Raw genomic sequence first — 17362 nt, 5'->3', positions numbered from 1 at the left:
GAGTACATAAACTTGGGGAGAAAAACTGGTGGAGGGAATAGAGAAGAGAGTATGGAGGAGGGAAACAAGGTGGATTTGATCAAACACATTGCAAGCATGTACAGAATTTTCAAACAATAGAAACTTATATAAAAATAAAAGACTATAGAGGCTGGAGAGATGGCTTGGTGGTTAAGAGCACTGGCTGCCCTTACAGAGGACCTGAGCCCGGGTCCCAGCACCCTTATCAGGTGGCTCACAACCTCCCGTAACTCTAGTTCCAGGGAATCCAATGCCTGCTGCTCTCTGTGGCCACCTGCAGTCATGTGGTACACATAAACTCATGTAGGTATGCAGATATATACATAAATAAAGATAATAAAGAACCCTTTAATTAAAAAAAAATTGAGGAATATTGGGGCTGAGATATAGCTTACTTGTGTGCTGGGCAAACACAAGGCCATAGGTTTGATCTGCATCAAAACACACCCCCCCACATACACACACGAGGTGGTGGTACATGCCTATAGTCCCACCTGTCATTTCTTCCAGCAGCATGTAGAGGCAATATGATCAGACGTTCATAGTTATCCTATAGGTGTCATACATAGCAAGCTTGAGCCTGGGCTGCATGAGACCTTGTCTCAAAAGGGGAAAAATATGACAAGAGAATGTAGTGTTCTTCTTGTTGTTTGTTCATCTACCTATATACTCTATTTAAAGATTTTTTTTTTGCAATTAAAATATTAAAACACAATATCATTTCCTCCCTCTAACCTCTCTTATGTTACTCCTCCCTCCCTTCATCCCGGCTCCTGGCCCCTTTTTCTTTAACTATTATTGTTACATCTTATTCTAACATGTAATAGGAACCACAACCAACTAAAACTTCTACAAGAAATTCCATGCTAGGAACAGCAGCGGGCTGATCCCCTGGCACTAGATGGGGAACTTGCCAGTAGAAGAACTCTGCCCAAGGAGACTTGCTGTCTCTGTTCTGGTAGCTTATCTAACAATTGGCTTATAGGTGCATATTTCCTGACTTTTAGCTTTTATTTCTTTAAAAAAAAAAAAAAGATTTATCTTATTCCTATTTGTGTTATATGTGTATTTCTGGTCTGCCAGGTGTGGGTACTTGGAATTGAACTCGGGACCTTTGGAAGTACAGCAAATGCTCTTAGGCACCGACCCATATCTCCAGCCACGTGTTTTGACTTTTCTATATATTGCGACACTACTGCAAACAAAGCCAAAAAGATGCTGAGAATTTGTCCTTCCCTAGTTCTGGACAAAACTGGACATAAACTTGTTTCTTATTATCAATTTTTAAGAAGTGGTGTGTGTTTCAGAGAGAAAGAGAGAGAGAGAGAGAGAGAGAGAGAGAGAGAAAGAGAGAGAGAGAGAGAGAGAGAGAAGCACCTATGCATTCGTGTCACCTAGAGTATATGGAGGCCACAAGACATTTCTGGAACTTGGTTTTCTCCTTCTTTAATGTGACAGAGGTTGTCAAGCCATCTAACTGGCCCTATTTTTTTTTTAATCTGTTCTTGTATCCAGTTCTTTTTTTTTTTCTTTTCTTTTCTTTTTTTGATGAAACCAGGGACCATCACATCATATCCACTCCTACAGAGACAGGCAGGAGGATGTGCCTTGCTTATATTGCCAACACTTTGGAAGTATTTCATATCTAAAAGCATTTCTAAGATACACAGATGGATCTTCCTGGGCTTTAATCTCCTCTAAAACATCAAAGCTGCACCTTACACCTTCTTTTCTCTTTGTCTCCTTTAAAAAAGAAATAAATAAATAAACAATAGGTATCTGTAACATCTGCCTACATGCTGGGTGAGAGCAGAGGATCACAGGTTCCCATCTTAAGTGGGCGTGGTAAGACAGACAACAAGTCATGTCCCAGCCCTGGGAATCTCCCTGCATGACACTTTGGATGCACCATAGTGAAAGGCATAGCAGGACAGTGTGCTCTGGCTATCTCATGGTGGGGTAGGTGACTATGGGAAGAGTGACCAGCTTTGTATGGCACATGCTTGATCCCCTCCCCCCCCCTTTTTTTTTATTCTCCTCAGAGCATGCTGGAGCTGGAGAAGGAAAGAATTCAACTTTTATGCAATAACTTAAACCAGTACAGCCAACACATTTCTCTTTTTGGACAAACGCTGACCACAGTGAGTAGTGGAGATCACGCCATTTCTGGTGTGCGTGGGAAAGGCTGGCAGGAAACCATTCTTCACCAAGCCCACTCTGCCTTTCTTGGTGTTGCAGTGCCACACACAGATCCACTGTGCCATCAGCAAGGTTGATATTGAAAAAGACATCGAGGCTCTAATGGAAGAAACAGCAATTCTGTCCACAGAAAACAAATCTGCGTTCTTACTGACTGACTACTTTGTAAGTACGGAACAGCAGGAAGTGCCCTTAACTGAGCATCTTGGCCGTGTATTGAGTCATGCTGGGACCAGTGGAATAGGAAATGGGGTCTTCTCCCACCCCACCCCACTCCTTCCACCCCAGTCTCCCTCAGCCCAAAGCTGGCCTTTGAACTCTTGGCCTTTCTGCTTCTATCTCCTGAAGACTGGGATTATAGACATGTCATCTTGCCTGGGGGGAACTCTTTTTCTTTGTAAATAGCAATGCTATTTTTCCCATAGTGGTACAAATAATCTTTTTTTTTTTTTAATCTATGGCTTACACCTGCAGTGATATTCCCTTTGAGGGAAGAAAGGCTGGTCAAGCATTAGAACCTTGCTGGGTCTTTGTCTTAGTCTCAAGTGCGGCCAGAACAGAATACAGCAGATTTGGTAACTGACAGAGTTTAGAAACACAGTTGGAGTAACAGTACTGGATGCTGAGATGTCCTGGATGAGTAAGTCTGTCCAGGGTCTTCCTTGAAGCATCATAACAGGACAGGAAAATGGCCTCACATGGGTGAGAGAACAAAGACTAAACATGATTTTATGACAAGCTCATTCCCATGACAATGACATTAGTCCATGCACGAGAGAAAACCCTCATATCTAATCTCCTCTGAAAGTCCATCTTCTCAGAACTTCTTCTTTGGGGATTCATCCTTCCCTCCCTCCCTCCCACCCTCCTTCCCTCCCTCTCTCCCACCCTCCTTCCCTCCCTCTTTCTTTCTTTTTTTCCTTCTTCTGACACAAGGTTTCTCTGTGTAATACTGGCTGGCCAGGGACCCACTCTGTAGACTAGGCTGGCCTTAAACTCACAGAGATCCATCTGCCTCTGTTTCCTGAGTGCTGGGACTAAAGGTGTGCATGTGCCACCACCTCCTAGTTAGGAAGGGGTTATTTCTATTTCATGGGCTTTAAGGGACATTTAAATCACCACAGTCTTCTGTAAGAGTAATCCTAGACAGATATGCTCAGTGATCTGTAAGTGACCATTGGATTGGTTTTCTACACAAATGGTAAATTGACTCCAAATTTATTGGCTTAAACATTTGATGTCTCACCATTTACATGGGTCAGGGCCTCTGAACCCCTCACATGGCAAAGGTGAAGAACTCAGAAAGTTGAAAGCTCTACAAGGAAAAGCTTAATTTCTGATCGCACTCAGGTCACTTGGCAGGGCTCTGGTAGACCTCAAGGGCTGAAAATTGAAAATTCCATTTCTTTTCAGATAGTGTAATTTCATTATAGCATCATCATGCACATATGCCATTATATTTTCTCATATTTGTCTCCCCCATGGCCTTAGCTCCTTCCTCCTTATCCACTCTTTCTATGCTCCTGCCTCCTCCCAAATTGACTTCCCTTCTGATTTCATGTCACATGTATTCCATTAGTCCCTCTGATTCCTCCACTCCTCCCTCTCTTTCCATAGTTCCCTTTCTACCTCCACTTGTGTGTCCCTGCACATGCCAACACATATACACATACACACATTTAATTTTTGCAATGTTAATCTTTCCATCTCTCACCTTGCAACACACGGGAGCCTGCTCCCCTCTGAATCAGTGACCCAAGAGACCCAAAGCCAGAGCACACATAAAGGAAGAACAGTGCCCTGCCCCAAAAGTGACTGCTCATCACAGTCTGTGCATTACAAGTCAGTAAGTGCAACCTTACTCAAAGGACAAGGTGCACAGAGATACAAGTCCTGGGTGTGGGAAACATTAGCATCTTTTAAAAGAGCCCTACCCTTGTGAAACTAGGACCAAACAGCCTGAGACCTACTCTTAGGACATTTGGTGGATCCTGCTATAGAGTAATCTTTTAAAAATCTATATATTTATTTACTTTATATCCAAATCATAGCCCCTCCCTTTCTCCTCCTGGTCCGGCCCTCCCTCCTCCTCCTTCCCTTACTCCTCAGAAAAAATGAGCCCTCCCAATCCACCTCAGCATGTCAAGTTGTATCAGGACTGAGTGAATGTATCCTTTCTACTGTGGCCTGGCAAGGAAGCTCCACCAGGGCAAAAAAGCAGGCAACAGAGTCCATGCCAGAGACAGTCCCCGCTCCCCTTGCTAGGGGACCCACATGAAGCCCAAGCTGCCCATTAGCTTTATCTGTGTAGGGAGCCTCGGTCTAGTCCATGCATGGTCCTTGGTTGGTGCTTCACTCTCTGCAGCCCCCTCTGGGCCCTGGTTAGTTGGCTCTGTTGGTCTTCTTGGGAAGCACCTGTCCCCTCCAAGTGAGGATGGCTTTTATCCAGCGCTGTGACGTTTACTTAGACGGAAGGGAAATCTGGAGTCACTTGGACAAACAGTGACCAGTGTGGAGCTATTTGTGAACTCTGTGGTTTTACACGCATCTCCCGGTACCAACTTTTTCCTAGTCAATCTTTGGGCGAGAGAGACAGAACGAGAAATATATTGTGTCCTCAGGTTGATTTGTTCATAGCAGAAAGGAAGGGAAAGATGGCAGTGAAAAATCAAAAATGCCTTTTCCCTCTTCCAACACTATGGGTACACCCTCAGGGACAATGAGATGTACCTGCTGTTTTCTCGCCAACTATAATTAAAATGTCCCGATCAGGCTGGCAACGCAGCTCAGAGGGCAAAGGCACTTGCTGCCATTTCTGTTTTCATTCCATAGAACAGCATGGTGGAAGGCCAGAACCCACTCTCGCAAGTTGTCCTATGACCTCCACAAACATGTGCACATAAATAAGTGTAATAAAGCTTTAAAACAGCACTGTCACCTAACATTCGTCAATAGAATAAGGCTATTCTAAGACATCTGACTAGGACTCTATTGAAATGTTAGGAGGTGGCGTTTGTAACAGTACATGTTTAAATACTAGATGTCAGGACTGGAGAGATGGCTCAGAGGGTAAGGGCACTGACTGCTCCTCCAAAAGTCCTGAGTTCAATTTCCAGCAACTACATGATGGTTCACAACCATCTATAATGTGATCTGATGCCCTCTTCTGGCCTGCAGGTGTACATGCAGACAGAGCGCTGTATACATACTATAAATAAATATATCTTTGTATAAATACTAGATGTCCCCAACAGGCCCAGTGCAGGAGCCACACTGTGATGGCATTCCTCCAGTGAGAACTCAGGGCTAGAGTGAGATGTCCTTGGTTTAGTCAGATCTCACTTGAGCGTATGGAGCCTGCTGAGGCCGCTGCTCTGGGCAGTCCTGAGAAGGAGTGGTGGGAAAATCTGAAGTCAAAGTATTGTTTTTGTGTTTAGGGAGTGAAAGCCTGACAGTTTCAGCCTGGGTCTCCTTTCATTTCTCTGTGTCACAGGAACAAGGAGGAAAACCCAGGCAATCTGATTGAGTATGAAGTACATGTAAGAAAGTTACTGAGAAGCACATTGTGTGACATGGAGAGGAAATCTTTTAATCAACTGTTACATTTTTATGGGAGTGACATTCTCACTCTGCATCCTTGTGTGATTCCCCGCGGCCCCCGCCCTTCCTTGTGTTTTATCTAAAGCCAGGCTCTTTACCAGCTCCCACGAGTCTAGTTTTTCTCTTCCCTTCCTCTATGGGCTATGGTCCACTGTTCAGCCACCTCCCATCCCAACCCACCAGCTTTAATTTTTTTCTTTTCTTTTCATCCAACCCTGAAGTAATCCATATGAGAATTCACATACTGCCAGGTATTGTGACAAAAGCCCATAATACCAGCACTCAAGAAGCTGAGGCAGGGGGACTGCTATAAATCCAAACCCAACAGACTGAACTAAATAGTGATATCCTGATTCAAATTAAAACAAAGCAAAATAAAAACTCATAAAACCTGGCAGCTCCAGTCCTAACCTCTAGTTTAACTGACACAGGCTACACTTTCTTCCACCAGTCTTGCTCAAGCAAATTCAGCTTAGTGCTCCTATAGACTCCCCACAGCGCCCCCTATAGACTCCCCACAGCGCCGCCTCTCCTTTGCACCATTGTCCTCCTTTCACCCTGAAGTGGTCCATGTGAGAACCCACACCAGGTATTGTGGCTCATCCTACAATACCAGAGAGACGCCTGGGTACAGTCTGCAGCCTCGGTGCCTATGCTATTGCTGCGCTGCAGGGACTAATCAGGTAGCGCGCCCTCGGGGCTGCGCATGCGTTCTAGTTCCAGGGGCCTCAATACCAGACCAACAGGGCATCCACTAAACATTTGATCCGCTCCTGGGGCAGTCCTAAACCGAGGCACGCACAGGGTCCTACAGGAGATGACTAAAAGACTTCGAGCTTGAATCAATATCAATTATGTCATGAAACATGGTGTATCCTATAAATACTTTATTTATCAAGAAAACTGAAGTCACTATAGAAAGTCTTTTCCTCCGAGAAGAATTTGTTTTATTATATAAAATGCTCAGCCGTGCACTGACGAATTGCGAATGAGCTGTCTCCTTATTAATCAGGCTTAACACAGGTGGAGCGATGAGCGTGAACCAAAGAGTACCTTCATTTTTCAACCTCGCTCCCTCTGGTAACACTAAAACCGCCAAATATCATGACAGACTCGCAGAAACACTAGGTGTAATAACTCTCATTTTTTTTCCTTAAGTTATTAAATGTCCTTTTCTTCTTCTTCTTCTTCTTCTTCTTCTTCTTCTTCTTCTTCTTCTTCTTCTTCTTCTTCTTCTTCTTCTTCTTCTTCTTCTTAAGGAAGAAGATCCAAAGAATACAATGGATAAAGAGAGACGGAAGTCTTTAATAAAACCCAAATTGCTGAGACTGCAAAGAGACATTGAAAAGGCCACAAAAGATAAAGAAGGTGCGTGATTGGCATGTTACAGAACCCTGTCTGGGCTGGGTCTCCCTTATATAGAGCAGACCGGGGTGGCTTTGCACGGGACCATTCTCCAGTCCCACATGAACCATGCCTGGCTCGTGACAGTGTCCTTGGATACTAGATAAAGGTAGGTATCAAGTCCCACTCAGGAGCTTTACTCAGGGTTCATCTGCTTTTGTGGAGTAGAGCAGGGATCCTCCAAAGGACTGTGAATTGAATCTGAGTTGTGGTGAATAAAAAAAAAAAAAAAAAAATGGTCAGATGTGGAGCTGGTGGGCTGGCTCAGTGAATAAGGGAATTTGCCCTGGAAACATGGTAATGTGAGGTAGGTCCCTGGGACCCATGTAGAGGTGAAGGGGGAGAGCTCTACCAAGGTGTCCTCTGACCTCCGCACATGCTCCATGGCACATATGTCCACATGCCTTATACACACACATGCACACACACCCGTAATCCCTGTGCTCAGCAAGCTACAGAACGGACTAACCCAAGCTGGGCTACATGGTGACTTGAAGGTCAGACTGAGATAGAGTGAGACACTTATCTCAATTAAAATAATAATAATAATAATAATAATAATAATAATAATAATAATAATAATGGAACAAAACAAAAAAAGTGTAAAAGGAAACTTTCATTCATTTACAAGAACTGTATAAGTACTTCGCTGCTGTGCCTTAGAGAGGCACAATTTTATTGTTTCTCAAAGTGGATGGGTAAGAGACAATTTGTGTGATTCAAACATGGCTTGGGGCTTTCACGTCTGTCTTTTTGCTAACTCTTGAAATGACAGACAATTACATTAAATCCCACACTGAGGGGTCAGGTCGGTTAGCATATGAAATGATCTCAAAGCAGGACAGACAACAGGCCAACCACACATTTGTGACCCAGTGTCCAGCTTCTTACCATGGACCACAGGATTGCATTTTGACGTGAGTAGGAAAGAACAAGGCAGAACCTAGCACAGTCGTGTAAATGTGAGAAATGTTGGAAAGGACTAAAGGAAAAGTAAAAATCTTATCTTGGAAAAATTCAGTCAGATCCTTTTGACACCAGAATTCCTCAGGTTTCATCAAAGGAAGGTATGAATAAATGAACTGCATGCCCTTCTATCGCTTCCATTGAGTAAAGCCCTGTGGCAGGTACAGAGAGAAGCTTCCCACCCCACCCCCCACCCCCAGCCATTCAGGAATCCTCTGGGTACCACTTCCAGCTTTCAGGGTTTCTTTGAAGGGGACAGTCCCCTGCTCTGACCCACTAGGACTGGGTGAAAGGCGACCTAGAATGCGGTTTCATTTTCAGGCCTAGAACAGAAGCTGACTACGCTCTCCAGCACCTCCTCCTTCTCCGATGCCAAGAGCCACAAAGATGCAGAGGCCTCAATGGACGAGGTACGCATTTGCAGAGTGGGTTCTGTGTAGAAATGGTTTATTTTTAGAATATTTCTTTTTCAGCCCACTTACCCTGCTTGCCTCTCCTTCCTCCTGATCCAGAACAATTGAGTGGGAGAGCTGAGACTGCCAGCTCCTCCACAGCCAGTTTGAGGGATGGGGAAAACTCCTACCACCTAGACATGCTTACTTTATGGAAAAGAGAGATGCAATGGTGCTCTAAATAGAATTCTACAAAATACATGCATTCTTTAGTGAAACCACAGGCACTTTAACCCTGCCAAGTGACAGGCATCGCTGGTTGCCATCCACAGAGGCTGATCCTAGGATTTAGCTTCGCTGGTCACAGAAACCTGGGATGCTAGTATTTTCATGTGCAAATACTTAACCATGGAGCTTTCTGAGGATGCAGCATTGTCCAGAAAACCGTGATCAGAGGAGCTCAAAAACTGACTGATGTCTTGTTCGCCTTTTATGATGGTGTATACATACCCACATAAGCATTTTGTTTTTTCACTTTCGGTATAATGTCCAGTAAATTTTGAGGGAATATCCTAAGTCTGTTTTGAAACAGTCTTTGCACTGGGTAAGCTAATGTAAGATTCTGAGCATGTTGCAGGTCTGCCAGGCTAAATAGGGATGCTTAGCCAGTTAGTTAGAGAGCTATTTTAGAGGCAAAATTTTGGAGGAATTTAGGTGAGAGAGAATTGTGCTATGGTTTGAATGGTGAGAAATGGTTTCATGTTAGTTAATATAAGAAGAATTCAGGAAGAGCAGACATTTTTAGTAATATTTTGAAGAATACAAGAATCTTCGAGAACTTTCTTTATTTACCTAACCTAACTCTCCTGAGGAAGTAACTTGTATCTCAGAACCCTGACCACTTGGAAGTTTAATAGTGGCTTGGTGAAAGCCAGCAGGTGCAGTCAACTCAGCTATAACTTATATATTTTAATACAGATTTCCTTTCATGGAAAGGCCACTGCAGATATAACCCTAACACTTTCTGTGAAGAGAAAAATCTAAATCTGCTTGGGAACAGAGATCTGAAATTCTGCTGCAATGATTTGTGGGTGTAATGTACAAGAAATCATAAAACACACTATGGGAAAGTTTCTGTGATGCTACAAAATGCTCAACGAACTAATTCAATACAAATGATATTGACTAAAAAGAAAGGCATAAAAATCAGGGCGCAGGCTTCTTTGGTTGTCGTTGCATGGAGCTTTGTCTTCGTTAGCATCACACATGTGTTAGCATCATTTGCTCAAAAGCTAAGCTGGCTCACAAAGAAGGAAAAGGGAGGAGTTAAGCCCTGAACTCGCAGTGTCTACGAACAAAGCTTTCATGTGGTGGATGCCAAATGCCACAGAACTCCCTTAGACAAACTTCGCCTCTGGGGACAGAGATGTTGGTGGTACCGATGGACTGCATAGTACCCAGGGAAGGGGTCTTGGAGGGGAAGCTCGGCTTCATTTAAATTCGTTCCTGATGCATCGGCTCCTGGACCTTGAAGTGCCATATTTGATTCAAGAGCGTTTAGAGGAGCGGTGCAGGTGCAGTGCTCCTGAGAGAGCTCGGTGCGCGGTCTCTGATGCTTTCAAATGCACCTAGCCGGGGCCTAACAGCAGAGGTACAGGGCGTTTGGCTTTCATTTCAGGCGAACCTGTGCCGTGAGCTGCGCGGAGTATTAGAGGCTGTTTTGCTCAGAGAGTAACAGCTGTCTACCAGGGACACAACCGTTACAAGGGCTATGCCAGGGAAGCAGAAAAGAGAGGTAGAAAGGGGGGAGGGGTTACAGAAGACCCTTCCAGGGGTTTATTCTGCAATGTGGTTGCTCCTGACTGAATATAGCTGAAAAACAAGTAATTATGAAGTTTTAGTTCCAAGGTCGAAGCCAGATCAGGAAGAGACTAGGAAATTAGGGTCACTCCTTGTTTTTATACTGAAATACCCTGGAATACTACTTGAATATTGTTTCGAGTTTCTAGCAGTAGGGTTACTAAATTTTTTTTCCCTGGATAATATAAGATGTGCCTCTTTAAAAAAAGCAACTCCCATGCATTTTGGTGGATACTGTTGACGTACTCGATTCTTTAAAACATTGCCTCGTGGCTCTGAGAGCACCTTCTGTGGTCAACACTTACTTCCTTTCTCATTCCTCAGGGGTGGGGGTGGAGGTGGGGGTGGGGGTTGTCTAAAGTCGTTCGTCATCACAAACTACCTAGAAACGTATCAAACCAGTTTTCTTTGCCGTAATTACAAGTGTAACGACTAAGACACACCAAGGCTTTCCAAGGCATTGTGTCGAGGGCCTTGCCCCTTCGGTGATGCGCTCGGGTCTCTGTGTGTGAGCTCAGTCTATAGAACCCCTCCCCTCTGACGGGCAACCCTGAGATTCCTTTATTCGCTCAGCTGTGCCCCCTTCTCTTGATATTTGCTCACTTGGCCATGTGGTGTGTCCACAGAACAGTTTGAAACTAGACCTTTTACAAGCGAACTCCTACAAGCTGTCATCGGTGTTAGCCGACCTGGAGCAAAGGCCGAAGCCCTGCCACCCTTGCAGCACCTGCATTTTCAAGTGGAAAGAAAAGGTAACACCGAGATCCGCTGGGATGACTTCACTGGGCTTATGAGGTGGAAGGGCTTAAGAGAACGCCAAGGTAGAAAGCCCACCATAACTTATGAACCTAATGCCCCGGGTTCTTAATGCAGCGATTGCGATAAGCTTGCTTTCGTTCCTTTTGAGCACACCGGGAGCTAAACACAACTGAACACATCCTAAATCACTCAAGTGAAGAAAAGCCTAGGATTTTTTCTCTCCCTCCCTCCCTCCCGCTCTCCCTCCGTCCCTCCCTCTCTCTCTCCCTCCCTCCCTCTCTCTCTCTCTCTCTCTCTCTCTCTCTCTCTCTCTCTCTCTCTCTCTTTCTCTCTCTTAAAACCTTCACTTTAGCTTTACACTGTGCTGCTATGAAAATTTCTGCTAAACTTGAAAATTGGGTATTCCTATAGACCTAAACTGTAGGAGCTTATGGTATGCATCAGGTTCACCTTAGCACAGTGGAAATGTATCCCACAGTGCACAGTGTAACACAGTATGTAACGTGGATGATATGTGTACAGTTTTAAACCTCGTCTCCCCCCACAGGGGTCTGTGTACCGCTAGACCCTCTGGAAACTTACACAGACCGCTATTGCTTGTAGCTAGTTTCGTTACTGTTCAGAAGGGGAAACTGTAACCAAACATCTGGTACTGAAGGGACAGTATTCTTTCTGAAGAAAGCCATAAGCTCTAAGATAGTCTTAATCATTTTACTTGGGGGGAGGGCTCATGAAACTCCCAGAAGTATTGATACGAATGCCCAGACATATAGGTCCAAATCGGAAATGCAGGCTATGAAATACAGTAATCATCTTGTTCTGAAAATATTTTGCCTTTGGAACAAGAAAACTTAAACACAGAAGGTCTTAGAAATGTTTTGATTATTTATGCATCGTCCCCATTTAAAAATGCACACACAAATCCCAAGGAAATGACATACAGAGAACAATGTTTCATGAATATTTATAACACGGTTGCTTAAAATGACTTTCTTTTTATTAAAACCTATTTGAACAGGAGCACTCCCATACTTATGTAAAAATATCCCGGCCTCTTTTGACGAAGAGACTGGAGAGGGCTGCAAGCAAAGCACCTGCGAGCGGACAAAGCAACCCAAGCCCTTCCCCTTCAGGTAACCCTGCCCTGGGGGGAAAGCACATCGCTGTATTTAGATACGGTCTCTGAGCTACATCTACCTATATTTGCCACAAAGAAATGTATCTCTCAGCTGAGAGTAATGAATTTGTTAGCATCTGTAGTTTTGTGTACAAATATAGAAAAAGAAAGGTAAGAAGGAATCACGAAGAGTGCAGGCTGGGAAAAGTCGTTCTAAAATGTGAGAAGTTATGAATGCACATGTCTACATGCATATATACACACATACATACATACATACACACACATACATACGCACATATGTACATACATACACACACATGTCATTGTCCCTCAACTATACACAGATTATATACATAACCTCAAATCTCCAGATTTTTTTTAAAATTAGAAATGGGCCAAAAAGTGTTTTAATAAAACCTAAGGCATTGAGGACCTCACAATCTATTCAAAAGTCACCAGAGTTTTTTGTTTTGTTTTTTTGTTGTTGTTGTTTTTTTAGCAACAATTCCCTAAGCAACAAACATACACTCCAAGTATCCCCTATCTGTACCTGAATGACAAATCTAGTGTATTCTAGAAAAGAATATGCAGTTCCCAGACATATTAACTAATGGTATCAACTATGTTCAAGTGGAAAGCAAATACTTTCAAATTACAATATTTTTTTTCACATCAAAGAGCTGTTTATTAAGAATAAAGAAAAGAAAAACATATCAGTATAAAACTAAACAAAAGCCTTAGCAGAGTATCAGAAAGGTTAATATGTACATATAGGATTTTCAATCTCATTAGACATCAGAGAAAAGTCATTGTTATTGTTGGTCTCATGTTGCCCAAACTGGCTGAGAGCTCACTGTGCAGCTGTGGATGACCTTGATCCTTCTGTCTCCACCTCCCAACTGCTGTGATTACAATCACACACTATCACACCCACCTGAGGAAAGTAACTTTTAAGTAACAAATAAACAACCTAAAAAATCAAATTCATAAAAGCAGAGAATAAGATGTCAGTTGCAAGGGCCTAGGCAGAGGAAATGGGGGTATGTGGGGGAAAGGTTGATCCAAAGACACAATCTTTTAGTTAGATGAATAAATTCTGATCGTTAGAACAGCAGCGTATTGACACACTTAGCTAACAACAAAGTAGCATGACATGAGAATGGTTGGAAGTCTTCATATCTTATCAGGGCACAAAAAAGTGGGAGTGAGTGGTTAAATAGCTACTTTAGTTAGCTTGATTTGGTCAATCAAATCTCTCTCTCTCTCTCGTCGTTGTTAACGTAATAAAGGAAATTTTCCTCCAGCATTATTATTTCCTGTGTTACCATCTGAGTTTTGGTTATATAATATACATAGCTTATATACATATTGGGTATGTTATAAATACTGCTGAACCAAGGAATAAATATTAGGTAACATAAAAATTTTGAGACAATTTAAACTATGCATCATATTGTTAAAACAAAGAATTCTGATTGCATTCATTTTGCCTACTGAGTCAGCATGCTGACTACAAATTTAATCCAAAACTCTAGGCTCTGATGTGTCCCCAGCCAGCAACCATCTTTGCAAGGCCTTGTATACTTTCCAAGCCAGGCAAGATGATGAGTTGAATTTGGAAAAAGGTAAGACTCGCTCTCAAATATTTTAACTACTTTTTCATGTCAAAATCCCTCCTATGGATAAAACTCTGCCATATCGGGACAGCATTAAGTTGTGGCTGGCTGCAGCTCACACTCATCCTTCTTAGACTATGGAGACAAAGAGCAAAAAACAAAGGCTCACACAGTAACAGCTAATGGTCCTCTCCTGTTTCTGTGTGTCAGGCACTGTTCCAATCATAATACTTATTATTCACAGAAATAGCTAAGACAGGCATTATTTATTCCCACTTTATTGATGAGAAGAGTGACACACAGAAAAGTTAAGTGTTTTGACTAAAACCACAAGTAGAAGCAGTACAGGATTTGAACTCAGAACTCAGTCATGCCCTTAGTCATCCTGCTACAATGGGCAATGGGACAGAATGCCATTAGAATGTTTTTCAGATGAAAGAGTTGCAGAAAAATAATGTATTCCTTAGTATGATAGAATGTTCTAGAATCTGAGTCCACTGATGCCCAGATTAATGTTTGTCCTCCCATATCTCAGATAAGAACTTAGAGCCACTTTAAAGGATCAGATCTTTCTGTTTGTATCAGATGTACTTCCTAGGGAAGTGTTTTCTGGTCGGTTATGTAAAAAAGCATTTTTAAGTAAGCACAAGTGTCCTGCCTCCACTTCCCTCATGTATCTATAGTTGGACATCCAAGCTAAAGCAGAGACCTATAAATGCACCATGAAAAAGAATTGTGCCATAAGAGAAAGCATACACAGGATATGGCTCCCAGAACAGTAGAAAATCAAGGTAGATTTTGTAGCAAATGACAGCTAACAGTCATCTCCCCACCCCACCCCCACTTCCTTCCTTCATTTTTCTTTTCTTTTCTTTTTTTCTGTGTGTGTGTGTGTGTGTGTGTGTGTGTGTGTGTGTGTGTGTGTGTGTGTACATGGAGTGGGGGCTGGCATGTGTTTGTTTTTCGAGACAGGGTGTCTCTGTGTAGCCTTGACTGTCCTGGACTCGCTTTGTAGATCAGGCTGGCTTGGAACTCACAGAGATCTGTCAGCCCCTGCCTCCTGAGTGCTGGGGCTAAAGGTGTGTTCCACCATGCCTGGCCTCATCCCATGTGTCTATGTGTCAGTTATTACTCACAAAACCCTCGAAGACAGAGATTGATTGTTCCTGTTTTGTAGCTGAGAAGAATGAGGTGGTGCCAAGAATCTGGCATGCTCACTTTTGTTTAGAGGGAAGTTTCTAATGCCCACAGGCTAGTCTGATTTCTCCAGGCAATTACTTTTCCTTTCCATGAATGAAAAATACATTACTCAGTGGCTACTCATGAACTCAAGGGTCCTGAGTCCGAGTTTCAGAGTTCACACTAAGCAATCACCCTGTTTGTATTAGCTGTCTGTTGGTTGTAAAGCCCACTCATGATCTTTATTCTGAGGAGTTCTTTTCAATGCAACACAGCACCAGAGCCCGAGGAAAGCTGACAATATCATTGCAAGGCACTTGTCTGAGTCTGTTTAAATTTCATCAAACCACCTACTGACCCGAGTAAGTTCTTTAGACAGAGAACTCAAAATCAGAATGAGCTCCCATGAGAAGGAACAGAAAACTGTGACTGAGAAGCGAGAAGGACGGTGACCATTACCTGTGCCTTCAGAGTGAGGCTGAGCAGGGAAGAGAGAACAAAAGACGCACGTGAGAACAGTGCTCACGAAAAGCAGATGTTGGGTCCTGAAGTGGGTTTTTCTGCTTTGAGGTATGGGAAGCAGCCCTGTTAGTCAGCTTTTCAATGCTGTGACAAAACACCCAAGAAAAAACAGATTATGAGGAGAAATGGTTATTTTGGCTCCTGGTTTTCAAGGTTTCAGTCTATGGGGTTGTCTTGCAGGTCTGAGGAGAGGCAGAAGGGTTTATAGCTGAAGGCTGTACCAAAGGAGAAAAGTTGCCCAATCCTCGGTAGCCAGCAAGTAGGAGGTGGGGTATGTGTGACGGGGACAAGAGATGCCTGCCCTTCAAATGTGGCCTTCTTCCTGCAAACAGATCTTTGCATAGAGCATTTGATATGAATGCATTAGTGACGTCAGTACCCTCGCTATCCAGTCATCTCACCAGCGCCACCCTCTGGGGACTAAGCCTATAGGGGCATACTTCATATACAAACAGTAACATGGCCAGGGAAGAAAAGAATTCTTTCAAGCCCAAGGCTTAACCAAAGTATGCTGGGCCACCCTGTTAAACTTACAGTTACTAAGATCATGGTGACTTTTTCTAAAAGGTGAGAGAAAATTAGATAAGAATGGTATTAGGAACTTGGCTTTAATCTTTTCCATAAAATTATTATCTCCGAATTGGTATTTTATTAAGGTTGCCTAAATTAATGATTTCTATGTGAAACTGCCAAAAGTTCAGACCAAATCCAGATTTGACAGAGTGGTTTATTGAAATTCTAAGGAAAAACTATTGGTAAAGACACACTTCTCATGAAGTATTCTGAAGTACCATGGACACCAAGATGCATAACCCTTTCGGTATGAACAGCAAGAAAGAGTTTGCGGACAACCCACCCACTGTGCCCAGAGCTGAGCCAGCTGCACAACTCTACCATTACTCTATTTTTATGTACACTCTTAGCATTGCTCGCGAGTCCATTATTTCACTTTTCTTAGCATCCTCTGTATTGTGGCTGTTTCATGCAAAGTCCTCGATGAAGGTTGCTTCATTGGGATCAAATGCAGAAAGCAATGTTACCAAGTATTTCCTCGGATACAAAATGTTCTTAAACTTTCTTACTAACGCTTACTTAGCATGCGCTCAAGCCACACAGAACCATCTAATGCAGTGTGCATCCTCGTAGGAGACATTGTGACCCTACATGAGAAGAAAGAAGAAGGATGGTGGTTCGGCTCTTTAAACGGGAAGAAAGGTCACTTTCCTGCTGCCTACGTGGAGGAGCTACCTTCAAAGGCTGGAAACGCAGCTACGCAGGCGTAAACCAGGACTGCATACACGGGTGGCCTTACACATTCTGTAAATAGTGTGCTGCAAATAAAAAAGGGACAGTTACCACCTTTGAAAGTGCTTCTTGCGCAGGGAGTGGTGGAGATGTCCTGCATTTCGTAGTGCTCTGTGCTAGGGTTATTAGCCTGAAACAGAGTCAGATAAAAGACAGTTGGATTGAACAAGGGACAGAAGTTGACGGGTTCCTAGAATTCTAACGTCTAAAGGCCTAGAGACGGTCTACCCATGACAAAATGGAGACGGTTATCCAGAATGCCTGAAGTCATATCATTATCCGTAAGCACACAATAAGGAAGATGAAGGTGCCTTCTCTCTCTCTCTCTCTCTCTCTCTCTCTCTCTCTCTCTCTCTCTCTCTCTCTCTCTCTCTCTCTCTCTCTCTCTCTCTCTCTCTCTCTCTAACTTTGGGTGGCAA

General features: G+C 43.2%; 1 protein-coding gene across 1 annotated transcript in view; it reads left to right on the top strand.

Annotated features, from left to right (window-relative positions):
* Nostrin (nitric oxide synthase trafficking) overlaps positions 1 to 17015 on the top strand; it is a 65647-nt gene extending 48632 nt beyond the window's left edge. Inside the window, exons 9-16 of the mRNA XM_051166263.1 lie at positions 2064 to 2162; positions 2260 to 2385; positions 7080 to 7188; positions 8512 to 8600; positions 11069 to 11194; positions 12220 to 12334; positions 13857 to 13946; positions 16785 to 17015. Coding sequence (XP_051022220.1) covers positions 2064 to 2162; positions 2260 to 2385; positions 7080 to 7188; positions 8512 to 8600; positions 11069 to 11194; positions 12220 to 12334; positions 13857 to 13946; positions 16785 to 16921 — 891 coding nt within the window. The 3' untranslated portion in view covers positions 16922 to 17015. The remainder of the gene's footprint in view (positions 1 to 2063; positions 2163 to 2259; positions 2386 to 7079; positions 7189 to 8511; positions 8601 to 11068; positions 11195 to 12219; positions 12335 to 13856; positions 13947 to 16784) is intronic.
* Positions 17016 to 17362: the final 347 nt, after the last annotated feature.

Source organism: Acomys russatus, chromosome 24 (assembly GCF_903995435.1).
Source record: "Acomys russatus chromosome 24, mAcoRus1.1, whole genome shotgun sequence".
Lineage (NCBI taxonomy): Eukaryota > Metazoa > Chordata > Mammalia > Rodentia > Muridae > Acomys > Acomys russatus.
Note: the sequence above shows the minus strand (reverse complement) of the source record. Positions and strands in the feature narration are given on the sequence as shown.